Below are 14,695 nucleotides of genomic sequence, written 5' to 3' on the forward strand. Positions count from 1 at the left end.
AAAGTAGTGAAGACCGCATCAAAGATCACAAGGACGCCACTACCATCTCTGCAGAGCATCTACCATCGGAAAGTCCACAATAGAGCTGCCGCCATCATAAAAGACCCTACACATCCCCAATACGGACTGTTCACACTGCTGCCTTCAGGACGGAGGTTCAGGAGTGTGAAATGCAAAACCACCCGCTTCAAAAACTCTTCCTACCCCACTGCCATCAGACTGCTGAATGCTGCTAAGGACTGAGCAGACCCCCTGGGGTCACTTCACACTGTTACTGCACCTTACTGTTACTTTACTGTTAACTGTTAATACTTGAATCTTGCTATTTGCACATTATTTCATTTCACTTCATACTGTAACTGCACCTTTATTGTTACTTTACTTTTTAATGCTTAATGCTTTTAATGCTTTTTTTTTTTAATGCCTATTTTGACTATTATTATAGACACCCGGTGAGAGCAGCAAAGAAGAGAATTTCATTGCACAGGGAAATACGTTTCTTACTGTACATATGACAATAAATCTTTTGAACCTTAAGCGCGGGCGCACATGCATGTGGGTGCCAGTGGACAGCTTTGCTGAAAGTTTGCTGGCAGTGGGCCATGCAGTCCTGTGTGTCAGATGGAGCCTTTCCAGCAAACTTTAATTTCTGTTTTCATTTTTGCTCACTTCAGGAGCACAACACAACTCTGGACACCGCGATGGTTGGATTATCACATGGGATTTATTTTTGCTTGGTTCATTCCAGCACACAGCAGTCGGGGTGAGAGGAATTTAACCACAGGATGCTGTCCCGGCTCCACGTCCACGTCCGCACTGTGAAACACTCCTGGACCACTGTTGGAAGTGAGATACATGTTTATTAATGCCATCACGGCCTGGCACAACAGTTCCATGTCATATCTCCTACAGAGTTAGAAGGTGTTCATATATTACAGCGGCCAGATCCATTCAGCTCCGAGCCTGACGCGTGTGATGACACGTTACTGCGCACCACAGAGAGGCGCAGCTGCCCGTGTTATGTACAGATATGATGGAGACAATATTCACATTATTACATATATATACGAGGTCTGTGAGAAAACTATCCGACCTTTTTATTTTATGCAAAAAATATATGGATTTGATTCATATGTTTTTATGTCAGCCAAGCTTGAACCTTCGTGCACATGTGTGAGTTTTTCCACGCCTGTCGGTTGCGTCATTCGCCTGTGGGCAGGCTTTGAGTGAGCACTGGTCCACCCCAAGGAAATGGTGGAATGATTTGGGCTTTTTTTCCATCAGAATGTTTTCAGAAACTGTTAGAGACAGGCAGCTGGAAACCATTCGAAAAATTTATCTGGCTTTCGGTGAAAATTTTACGGGCTTCACAGAGAATAAGGAGTGTTACTAGAGCTTTAAGGACGGCCCACAACGGCGCATGGCGCGCCGCGCTCCGAGCCGCCATCGAGAGGCAGAAACCACCACATCATTTCTAAACGGATCGCTGTGTGGAGCTAGGACCGTCGTGTGCAATTTCTCTGGTTATCACAAGAAGCTGGACATCAGCCATTTTCCAGCAGATTTTACCAAAATCTTTTAACAAGAGATTTTGTCATGGAAAGCCGCGCGGAGGCTTCGCGCGTCACGACCGATTCGCTGATGAAGCGAGACAAAGGAACACCTCCGTTTCAGAGTGTTAAAGGACAAGTTGGGACATGCCTATCTCGGCTTTCAGTGCTTACCAGTCGAGTGAGTACAAGAGAAATTGTGGAGAGCTGGCCACTGATTCGTCATTCTGATGTCATTCTGCATGATTCTGGCTGTGTGATGGGGAAAAACCTGAACAAGTTAACATAACTCGAAAATATTGAGGCAGTCAATTTCCACAAAATTTTTGAGTTCTTAACCTTAAAAGTCAATTGTTCCCAGAAGTTAAATGTTTAAAAACTTTAAAATAATATATGCTACTTGTACCTCATGATTACAATTAGATTAAAGTGTTCATTGGGTAAAATTAAGTCCAATTAAGTCCCTTTAGCTGCTTCCTGATTCGAGTGGATGTGCATTTTGAGATGGCACAACTTTTATGGCGGATGCACTTCCTGACACAACATGGACAAATGTAGCAGAGGTGGGGTTTGAACTGGGAACCTTCTGCATCAAATGCAAGCACACTAACCACTTGGTCATCACTCCTGCTGAAGTGTTCATTAAGTCAACGGAAATATTTACATATACAGTATAATTGCTTAATTCTTTTAAGTTGTGCTTAAGTTATCCTTTGACGTTTTGCTTACTTAATATACAATTAGTTCAAGTCAGTCAAAAAAATCCTAGTTTAATTTACTCAAAAAGCAAGACCATATTACACATATTTGAAATATTTAAGTAAGTAGAATGTTTTCTTAAAACTTTGAGTTTACACTACTTTTTAACTTTTTAATTAATTTGAACATTCTGGCTTACAGTGCAGAGACTCTGGCCATCTGGTGATCAAAGCCAGTTCAGTCATAGAAGGATCATTCTCCTGAATTTTGTCTGAAGATGCTTCTAGAAGTTCTCAGCACGCTTTGGATTTCCACAGTTCTCTGATGATGTCAGATCCACACAGTCCTGGGAGGATCAGATGGATGCCTGACGGATGGATAGATTTTTTTGTGCGGACTTCAGTCTTTGTACAGTCCATTTTCATCTTGTTCGTTCTTCATGTATACGTTGGCCTTAAGGGGTCAAAGCCTTGGCCTTGATGAGAACAGTGAGTCTGGTGTGTCCAAGGTAATGATTTGGACTTCATGTATCAGTTCTGTTGGACCATGTGTTGCATCTTCTTAAAGAAGTTCTAGAATGGTCACTATCAGGTATGGTGCCTCCTCAGTGACATGAACTGTGCAGCAAGTGATGGATGTCATGTTGTTGCTCCCACAGGTCTCGCTGGGCACAGTTCCAGTATGACTGCCAACCCTCCGATCAAAGTGCCAGCGGCTGCGTGCAGGAGAACTATGGAGCCTGTCTGCTCGCCTACACCGGTCTGATAGGTAAGAACCAAATCCTCCTGTGCAGAATCAGGAAGAAAAAGGGTTTCGAGTCAGGACATCAGACAAATGCAGCGACATATTAGGGCCATTATGGGTTTTAAAAAAGAGCAGGAGGAGGGAGACACTACACTGATGAAAAAAAAACTGTAAATGTGTGTGTTAAAAACTGCTATTCTCTGAGATTATGAAGATACATAATTGATATAATGAGAGAGAGAGAGCTCATCCCTGTCTCTCTCTCTCTCCCTCTTTGTCTCTCCCTCACTCTGTTTTAAATGCACACACATAAACCTCTTCACATTCAGAAAAGATACAAGTAATTTACGACAATATTAATATGGAGCCATGTTCAACATGTTGTACTCTACTTGTACATCAGGGCCGTATATAGGAATGTGAAAGGGGGGTTCAAATCCTTGAGTTGGGGGTCCAGTGGGCCGCAGGGCCCCTGGTGGGGTCGAGGGGCAACTCCCTCGTGGGGGGCTCAGAAGCAGAAGCTTTTTGAAGATTTCGAGGGGTAAAAAGCTACATAAATTTCATTTGAAACCCAAAATGTATTATTTTAGGAAATACATTTTGTACAAATAGTCCTTGCTTGGGACTGGATCAGTTGCCATAAGAACCACCCAGGAAGAACCAAGATAACATTAATGCAAACTTTATACCTGCCTGTCAGTTGCGAATGACGTAACCGACAGGCGTGAAAAAACTCACGCATGCGCACGAAGGTTCAAGCTTGGCTGATGCAAGCGCACATGATTCAAATCCATATAGTTTTTGTAAAAAAATAAAAAGGTCGGATAGGTCGGACAGACCTCGTATTTAGCTGTATTAATATTCGCGTTTACATTATGAATATGTACGTATATGTACGTTATGTATTAAAATAGCGGTATTTAATTTGGCGACCTTGTTTAACTCGCGAAATTCGCATAATAAATCCCATGCGAATATTTGCACCTTTACAGTATTTGCAACAGGAAGGAGAAGCTCCCTTTATTTCTCATCTTATACATACAAACATGTTTTTACAAACCAGACAAGTGTAATTGTGTGTCTACATGGGTATTTACAAGCCTACTAATCTGTTTGATATCAGAGGAGGATAGGGACCAGGGAGCAAAAATTCTCAACCCCCATGGGATACGTTTATCTAGCCGTTTCCCCTTTCATCACTTAAGGGATTACTCTGGCAGATGAAATTGAAACTCGAGGGTGTGTGATAATAGCTGTGTAACAGTTAGTGCTTGTTGCTTATTATCAATGAAAAGAAAATACATAATGTTGATATCCAGATCAGAAAAAAATCAGCAGAATTCTCGGGGGGGGGGGGACCCCTTTATATACGGGCATGTACATGATCCACCTGTTTAACAGAAAGTATAACTTCATAATATCATACAATATATGACATGTTTTCTTACAAATTTATGAATTTATAATCTCAGGATATCTGGAAAATTTGATTTTTTTTTTGTATTTTGTATCAAAATGTATGACTTTATTTTCTCTTACCATATCTGATTTTTCCTGGCAAATTCATAACTTTACAGTCATATCCAGGTTTTCTGATAATCTTGATTTTTTGCAGATGTACGACATCATAATCTCATACAATACCTGACATTCTTTTCTTACAAATGTATGACTTTCTAATGTCAGAATATGCATGGGTTTTTTTTCTAATACATTTGAGGGGTTTTTTCTGCCTAATGCCTGGTTCACACAGCAAGATATTTAGGCCAATATCGGACCCGATTTTCCTCTTCCAATAATCTTAAGGACTCCCTGATTATCGTGATGATGCTAAAGATAAACTTATCAGATATTCCTGCCATGTGTGGTGTGTTAAGAGTGTTCTAGTCTGCTCGGAAGGACGTCGGGACCACTCAGACCACAAATCGGGGATATTCAACATGTTGGATTGTCTTGGCCTGATATTACAGCGCATGTGGTGTCTCTGAACCACAAATGAGCACTCAGCCTGCTGAATGTGATGTGTAGCCAATCAGAAAGTGAGGTGACAGATGCACGGAGCGGAATCCAAAATCAAAATGGCCGTTATGGCGCATCAGAAAATCCGGTGGTCGCGCTGTCTCCACTTCTTTAACCAATCCCTTTTCTTTTTCTTTTTGTTTTTTGTTTTTTTTCCCTTAGAAATAGTCCACAAACTATCTCCATTGTGTCTTCCTCGTCCACCATGTTTGTTTACGCTGAAGTCATGTTTAATCTCGAGAGATTTTGCGGGATTTCCCATTTGACCTGGGAATGTTTGTGTGTGAAATCTAGTGTGTGGTGTGTTGTCTTTACCGTGTGGCTGCACACCACACACTGTACAACCAAAACTGTCAGATCTGTGATTTTTTTTTATCTCCGTGTGTGGTGTCTCTGGTTTTGGAAACCTACAGACAATGTGAAAATCTTGCCATGTGAACCAGGCTTAATTTGTGACTTTTTCTTGTGAATTCAAGACTGTATATTCTCAGAATATCCAAGGTTTTTTCTGATAAATTTAAGATTTTGCAAATTTATGACTTCATAGTATCATACAATATCTGATATGTTTTCTTACAAATTTATGACTATATAATCTCAGAATATCTATAGTTTTGCTGGAAAATTTGAGGGTTTTTTTTCCTCACAAACATATGACTTTTGTATCAACTTTTGTATCACTTTTTTCTTGCAAATTAATGACACTCAAAGTATCTAAGATTTCTGATAATCCTGAGTTTTTCGCAAATGTACAACTTTATAATCTCATACAATACCTGACACTTTTTCTTACAAATGTATGACTTTCTAATCTGTAATAGGCTACACATTTTTTCTGATAAATTTGAGAGTTTTTGTCTGCCTAATTTGGGACTTTGTCCTCCTAAAGATGACTTTTGTTCTTGCACATTTATAGCTTTATAATCTTATACAATAAGTGACTTTTTTCTTGCGAATTTAAGACTGTATATTTTCAGAATATCCAAGTTTTATTTGGTTATATCAGGCCATTAGCCACCATTATGAGTAACACAATTACTACTCAGCATGTATGTTTGTTTGTTTTTTAAGTTATCCCAGACATGATGGCAGAGGTGTGGATTTTACATTAAAAAAACAAAAGATGACAGAGTGCACACAGGGATGATAAAAAGAATCCTCTGAATATATATGTCAGCCTACGACAACAAAGCAACAGTAGATTGCTGCAGAAAGACAGCACAAAGGTCATTTGGTGTGTGAGGGACTGAGGAAGACAGATAAAGGAAGACAGGAAGGAATTGCAGCAGTGATTGGCCGTTTTAGACAACACAGGTAGAAGTGAGATCTGAGGTGTTGTTTGGGGACCTAGAAAATCAATGAGGTGAATCAGAAATCCTTTTTTTCGCCACACTGCCTTAAAGTGCAGCAATTTTATTTCCAAGCTATTTTAAAAATACAAGCTGTGAGGCTACATAACCCTTCCCAGAGAATGACTTCCCAATCATTTTTCCCTGAAAACTCCAAGGGTGGGAAAAGAATAAAAAAAAAAATGCATCCGAGCAACTTTGGTGTTGGCGCCTGGACTTTACACTGCAGGCTGCAGCACTTATCATCGAGCTGTCTGCCCTGATGAATATGCAAGTTATCTCCAGGAAAAATAAAAAAACAATTTAAAAAAACATGCAGACTGCACAAGCATGGACTCCATCAGATGTAGCATCAAATAAGGACAGTGACAGATCAGGCAGGCATTTATATGATAAATACTTCCAATGGAGAAAATTATATTTCAAATAATTGACTGTCACAAAACATCACAACAGTTCCAGCTAATGTGTGATACTTTCCAGTATCTATTCCTTTGGAATTGGATGGTGCACAGACAGCCATGTGGCAGCACCTTAACAGTTCTGTGCTTTGGGATTAAACCAACCATCTCAGGCTCTGTGCGTCCTCTCAGCGAATGCATGCACACTAACTGAGATTTAACCTGATTAAGGCAATTCTGTGTTGATATAAATTGCCGTGTAAATGCCGTTGCTTCTCATTATTGTAATCAGTGTAAGGTCATAATCAAGCTGAACTTAACATGATTAAATCAGACATAATTCTGCTCAAACATTCAACATTCTGCAACGAATATCCTTATTTTTAAATGGAACTGATATGCAGGTTGATGTAAGCTAAATAATAAAAGCCAGTTACAAATGTTAAAAACTCAGATTTAAATAGATTCTCACGGGTAAAGTGATGTTGTGCAGAAAACCTTTTTGAGGTTTGATGTTAAACTTGCTCAATGTTCCACAATTCTGTGATGTTTATGTAGAAATTGTTTCAGCTCATGCGCATGCTGCCGCTTGGAGCTGTTGCTTGTGTGGCATGCAGTTTAATAGAGTGAAAAAGCTTTTAATCGAGCCTGTTATTCATTGCAATATTCTCCAGAGCAGAAGGTGGCAGTAGGGAGCAACTACTCAATACAATTAGCTGGTAGTATGCCAGTATTTCCTGATATTCTTATATTACTAGTAGTAGTAGTAGTAGTGTTTTTTATTATCATTGTTTGTTTTGTGTTGTTTGTTTTTTGTTGTTGTTTTTGTTTACATTTTTTCTAGGCAAAAAAAAAAAAGTGTTTGGGCGGCCAAAACCAGGCAGAGTTAAAATACGAAATTTACAGGGTTGGTATATGCCAGAAAAAACTTGCAGTATCCAAAAAATGGCTAGCGAAAACGCTAGATGGCGCTATATTTAATTAAAAAAAAGCAACAACCTGTAAACAAAAATAACTTTTGCTCCATGGGTTCAACCATGGGAAAACCTTTGTGAAACCATTGTGATCGGTGGAGTGAGCCTGCTCTAACAGTACAGGCCACACGCATTTGCGCTTCAATTTTTTCTTTTTTTGCAGTATTGTGAAATATGTGAAATGGGCCCAAACAAACTCATCTCTGAATTTATGACATGGATAATCCAGACTGGTGTCAAAACATTCTCTGGTTCATGAATCGCAATAATTGGACCAGAAACCTTAAAATTTCTTCCTCTGTTTTGCATTTGACCATGTATGGTGCGCTTTATTTCATGATGTATTTTCTCATTAATGGGATCACCGAATGGCATGATATCGGGAGGGTATATGCATAGAGTTGCAGTGCCAAATTTGGTGGAACTGTGCTACCAGATTTTCTTTGAATTTAAATGGTACAAGTTACTCAAAATTTCATGTTGACTTTCCCTGAGAATCCTACAAGGTGCCGTTTTGCTGTCAGACAAAAGATGATGATGAAAAATCATCTCTTAAAATAATCATTTCATATTTTTAAATGAATGAATGAATCAACCAATTAGTATGAGCGGAGGCTAACGTTACTTTCATGTAGAGCAGGTAACAGTAGGATAAGGAGTAGGCTTCCAATATGTATTGATTCCTAGTCACACGAGAGAGCAGCTGAAGGGACGTACTTGCTGTCTGTGTCCTGTTTCTGACTGGATCCCTGCCCAGAGAAAATAGTAGCCTCTCATTCACTTCACACTGTGGAATCTGAGGATAAGCACCAGCTTATCCTCAGATAAGCTGTGACTCACAGGTCACAAAAATGGACAAAGAGAGGACTTATGACCTTGCCAGAAAGATGTGTTGGCATTGATTAATAGTCTCTGGTCCTCTCCCCTCCCGGGGTACTGATGAGGCGTTTAGCAGGCTGACATTAAATAGGTGGCTGGCGTAGTTTTGTAGACAGCAAGGCTTTAGCTTTATTAATAACTGGCCTTCGTTCTGGGGCCGCCAAGGCTTGCTGATGCCGGATGGCCTCCACCCTACTGGGGAAGGCGCCGCCATCTTGCTTGCGAACATATACTCAACAAAAATATAAATGCAACACTTTTGGTTTTGCTCCCATTTTGTATGAGATGAACTCAAAGATCTAAAACTTTTTCCACATACACAATATCACCATTTCCCTCAAATATTGTTCACAAACCAGTCTAAATCTGTGATAGTGAGCACTTCTCCTTTGCTGAGATAATCCATCCCACCTCACAGGTGTGCCATATCAGGATGCTGATTAGACACCATGATTAGTGCACAGGTGTGCCTTAGACTGCCCACCATAAAAGGCCACTCTGAAAGGTGCAGTTTTGTTTTATTGGGGGGGGATACCGGTCAGTATCTGGTGTGACCACCATTTGCCTCATGCAGTGCAACACATCTCCTTCGCATCATCCGTGAAGAGAACACCTCTCCAATGTGCCAAACGCCAGCGAATGTGGGCATTTGCCCACTCAAGTCGGTTACGACGACGAACTGGAATCAGGTCGAGACCCCGATGAGGACGACGAGCATGCAGATGAGCTTCCCTGAGACGGTTTCTGACAGTTTGTGCAAAAATTCTTTGGTTATGCAAACCGATTGTTTCAGTAGCTGTCCGAGTGGCTGGTCTCAGACAATCTTGGAGGTGAACATGCTGGATGTGGAGGTCCTGGGCTGGTGTGGTTACACGTGGTCTGCGGTTGTGAGGCTGGTTGGATGTACTGCCAAATTCTCTGAAACGACTTTGGAGACGGCTTATGGTAGAGACATGAACATTCAATACACAAGCAACATCTCTGGTTGACATTCCTGCTGTCAGCATGCCAATTGCACGCTCCCTCAAATCTTGCGACATCTGTGGCATTGTGCTGTGTGATAAAACTGCACCTTTCAGAGTGGCCTTTTATTGTGGGCAGTCTAAGGCACACCTGTGCACTAATCATGGTGTCTAATCAGCATCTTGGTATGGCACACCTGTGGGGTGGGATGGATTATCTCAGCAAAGGAGAAGTGCTCACTATCACAGATTTAGACTGGTTTGTGAATAATATTTGAGAGAAATGGTGATATTGTGTATGTGGAAAAACTTTTAGATCTTTGAGTTCATCTCATACAAAATGAGAGCAAAACCAAAAGTGTTGCGTTTATATTTTTGTTGAGTGTAGATAAAGCTCTACAGGGAGGGTAACATTAGGAATCTACAGCAGGCCATGGAGCAGGTGATTAGAGACCCTGCAAGGCTTATGACAAATGTGGGTGTGGAATCCATTAGCTTAGCGGGGAAATTAGTGCAGAAAATCCACTATGGTGATAGTGCAGTTTATTTGCCAGGGAGGGAATTTCAACAAGTTGAGACTGTGGCCTGCTCCCGTAGTCGTGTCCATTAAAAATCATAGTTGTGTCCATAAAAATCATAGAGGGATATGCTTTCCAAACTTAATACCCATTACTATATTGGATGATGTTGAAATTGAGGATGGCCCAGTGGTTGTTCCAGCAATAGCAAAGATTTCATGTCCGCAACCTACAATGCACGTGGAATGTCTCAAACCTAAACCTACTTCTAGGCATCTTATATATGCTACTCTGGAACCACCCCTAAACCCAAACAGTTCAACAATCAACCCTACTGAGGTCCTTAGACTGGGTCTCATTAACATAAGATCACTGTCCTCAAAATCATTGTTGATCAATGATCTAATTATTGATCATCACTTAGATATGATTGGGCTATGTGATACCTGGCTTAAACCTACAGCCGTCCTCCCCTTAAATGAGGCCTGCCCACCAGCATATACATTTAGCTTATTAGCTGTTGGGGGTTACAAATATAACTCGTTTGAGCATCTGATTCTCCACTCTGCTCAGGATATTACACATTGCCAAGGTCAGAAGAATAAAAATCAGTCGTATTACTTTGTCACTGTATGTAGGCCTTCTGGCCCATATTCTGAATTCTTGGATGAATTTGGTGCTTTTATCTCTAACTTTTCAACTAGTGTAGATAACATTCTGATCATTGGTGACTTTAACATTCATATAAATAAGTGTCACGGCAGCTCGTAGACTATGTTACTGAGAATAATCTCTTTGAGCCACTGCAGTCTGCTTTTAGAAAATATCATTCCACAGAGATGGCTCTCACTAAGGGCCCTGTCCCACTGGCGTTTAGGAGGATTTGCGTATGGATTTCGCACAAAATTGGCCCATATTCGCCAAACATCCGCAATATCCATGTAACATGCCGGTATGAGTCGGCCGTCATCCAAACACGCCCGTGATCATCCGCAGAGGCACGCATGTCCGCAGCCAGGATTTTTGAGCTGTTCAAAAATCTGGATGCGGATAACATCCGCCTTACATACATACATACATACTCAGTTCATACACAACACATACTCACTCTATGCGCTGTATATCTGCTGTTAACCGCTGATATCCATAACTGATGGGGATTTGCGGCTTGGCAGTGGATTGGGTCAGTGTGTAAAACAGATATATTGCGTGCCCATCATGTCCACATCACAAACTAAAATATGGTGTAGCGACTGCATACAGATTGGCCACGAATAAAGCATTTTTATTGCATCTGCTTTGCAGCTGATTTGCAGACAATCTGTGAATGCATAACAAACACGTCACAAACCCAAAGTACTATATGTGGCAGAAAGCGACATACCTGCCAGTCAGTGCCGGTCCAGCTGTGTAGATCCACAAAGACATAGCTGCTGCAATCCAGGACTTTTATTTAACACCAACAAAAGGAAGAGTTGTGTTTAGCCACAGCTAGGGTTGCCAACCGTCCCTTGAAAAACGGAATCGTCCCTTATTTGGAAATAAAAGTGTGCATTCCGTATTGACCTGAAACGGGACGCAGTTTGTCCCGTATTTCTGTGAGAATCAAAAAGTCTGTAAAATGTCAATGAAATTGACTGGCGCTTTATATGGAAACTTACGGTAAATTTGATCCCAGCCTCTCTCCTGCTTTTCACCAATGAGCTGACAGACACGAGTTGACGATACAGAATCACTCTTATCTCATTGGTCGAGGGACATCTGCTCGCAAGAAGATACCGACGTCATGAGCCGACAACGGTCGCTGGACGACAATAACAAAGCAGCATCGCTGATATCGATACAGACACCGACACTGGCACTGCAGATATGCCTACGGACAGCAATGTCTGTAACGTCGTTACTACTCCTCCTAAAAAAACAAACAAACAAAAAAGAATGCAAAAATACAGGAGAGAATGAGAAAAGGAAAATGGCTGGGTGGAAAAGGTGCGCGACAACAGTACTGTTTACTTTTCAGACTTTATTTTTTGCACTTTTTATTACACTAAATGTGTAAATGTGCACTGTTACATTGTTTTGCACTGTTACATTGTTTTGCACTGTTACATTGTTTTGGATGATGCAAATTTTCTATTGTTTTTTTTTTTTGTTAATTTATACAATTTTAAGTTAAGCAATAGCACTACAGAGATTTATTTTTAAAGAAGACAGAATGCTCATATTGAAATTGTGAGTGAAAATTTATTTTTGCACTAAAAATAAATTGCTAAATAATAATTTGTTTTCCAGTGTTCATATCAGAACAAATGCATGTATGCATCTACCTAAATTCAGGGTCAAGTCAACAGTCAAATGGTTAAAAATCGTTTCACACAGACGCTGGGAAGGGTGAAGGCAATGGTCAGTCGGCCGGTCGGCCCTGGCGGTGAGGTGTCCCTTATTTATTTTTCAGAGAGTTGGCAACCCTAGCCACAGCTCACGCTGAAGTCTGTTTTCTGTGACACTCAAAAAAAAACACGGTCTCACACCCCGAGCGGCTTCCCCCCTCCCGCTCCCCAAACTCATGAACAGTTAACCCTCGCATGACAACACTCTGTGATTAAGGCTTATAAGGCTTATAGTTAGGGCTGGATCGGGTGACCCTGGACCATCCCTTGGTTATGTTGCTTTAGACGTAGACTGTGGGGGGGGGTTCCCATGATGCACTGTTTCTTTCTCTTTTTGCTCCGTATGCATCACTCTGCATTTAATCATTAGTGATCGATCTCTGCCCCCCTTCTCGGCATGTCTTTTTCCTGGTTCTTTCCCTCAGCCCCAACCAGTCTCAGCAGAAGACTGCCCCTCCCTGAGCCTGGTTCTGCTGGAGGTTTCTTCCTGTTAAAAGGGAGTTTTTCCTTCCCACTGTGGCCAAGTGCTTGCTCATAGGGGGTCGTTTTGACCGTTGGGGTTTTTCATAATTATTGTATGGCCTTGCCTTACAATATGGAGCGCCTTGGGGCAACTGTTTGTTGTGATTTGGCGCTATATAAGAAAAAAGTTGATTGATTGGTTGATTAACTTGTCCAAGTCCAGCAAATGCTCCAGAGGCTGTATTGTTGGTGTGAATAGTGATGCCGAAAGGAGCGAGTGCACTTCTTTTATGACCTCATGCAGATGCCGTGCACGCGCAACACGTGCGCAGTGCATTCATAATACACCCGTAATACAGCCGTGATAATCTCAATGTGTCGGATCAGTGTCCTCACTACATGCGTTATATAACCGTGATTGTTACCTCCGCCAAGGAGGTTATGTTTTCGGTCGCATTTGTTTGTTTGTCTGTGTGTCAGCAGGATAACTCAAAAAGTTTTGAACGGATTTTGATGACATTTTGTGGAGTGGTTGGAAATGACAAGAGGAACAAGTGATTAAATTTTAGTGGTGATCCGGATCACGATCCGGATCATGATGCTAATGCGTTAGCATGTCTATGGCATTTTCAATGTTAAAAGTTAGCATTAAGCAGTTGCAGCTATCATCATGTTCGGGTGCATTTGTTTTCAAATTGTAATATTTCTTAAATTTATTTTTGTTTATATATTAATAATCTAATGATTATTATATACAATTTTAGAGAAAGAGACAAAAAGAAAGAGGGAATCTCTGTAGGGTCAGTGACCCTATGGCCTTGTTTAGAGAAGTGTTTCATAAATGTTAAAAAATTCATATATTTGCAGTTTAGTTGAATAATAAATAGAATGTCTCTTATTTGTTTTTGTCTATAAGCACATGCAATATCAGTGCTCAGATGACAGTAGCTTCTGGGAAAGGTGCAAGTTGCAATAAACTGTGATGCCAAGTGCTAAGGATACATGCTATCCAGTCACAGCAGATGAAACTTTTTTTTACTACTGAGCAAACATCATTGTTAGACTTTTTAGTTTCAATGATTCCACGGCGTGTAGACATTATGGCGTCAGTGACCCCATGGCCTTGGCGGAGGCTTGCACTGTCTCAGTGCTTCTATCGCTATATATTATTAATATATCCATAATTCATACTGGGACACTTGTCATTTTTGGCCATTTTTGTTGCAGATGACAACGAACGCCCGCAATTTGTATACTCAATTCATGCGCAATTAATCCTCTCCCCAGTGGGACAGGGCCCTAAAGAATGATCTTCTGCTTACAATGGACTCGGACACCACTACTGTTCTATTGCTGTTAGATCTCAGTGCTGCATTTGATACAGTGGATCATCATATTCTACTTGATAGGCTGGAAAATCATTTTGGGATTACTGGGAGTGCCCTTGCATACTCGACCAGTCGTTCTCACTGTGTTTTGTACAGTAACACTACCTCTAACCTTAGTGACATGCTTTTCTCCCTTTATATAGCACCCCTTGGGCACATATTGCGGCGTTTTGGGATCACCTTTCACTGCTATGCAGATGATACTCAGTTATATATGCCGATAACTGCTGGTAATCTCGTTCTCATAAAATCCTTAGAAGATTGCCTTGCAGCAGTGAGAAGTTGAATGTCTAGAAACTTCCTACTTTTAAACTCTGATAAGACTGAAATGATGGTTCTTGGTCCAGTGAGACATCGGCA

General features: G+C 40.9%; 1 protein-coding gene across 1 annotated transcript in view; it reads left to right on the forward strand.

Annotated features, from left to right (window-relative positions):
- The window catches only part of gfra4a (GDNF family receptor alpha 4a), a 526,172-nt gene that overhangs the window by 459,103 nt on the left and 52,374 nt on the right, over positions 1 to 14,695 (forward strand). Inside the window, exon 5 of the mRNA XM_034194878.1 lies at positions 2,908 to 3,017. Within this exon, the coding sequence (XP_034050769.1) occupies positions 2,908 to 3,017 (110 nt within the window). The remainder of the gene's footprint in view (positions 1 to 2,907; positions 3,018 to 14,695) is intronic.

The sequence above is a fragment of the Thalassophryne amazonica genome, chromosome 19 (assembly GCF_902500255.1).
Source record: "Thalassophryne amazonica chromosome 19, fThaAma1.1, whole genome shotgun sequence".
Classification (NCBI taxonomy): domain Eukaryota; kingdom Metazoa; phylum Chordata; class Actinopteri; order Batrachoidiformes; family Batrachoididae; genus Thalassophryne; species Thalassophryne amazonica.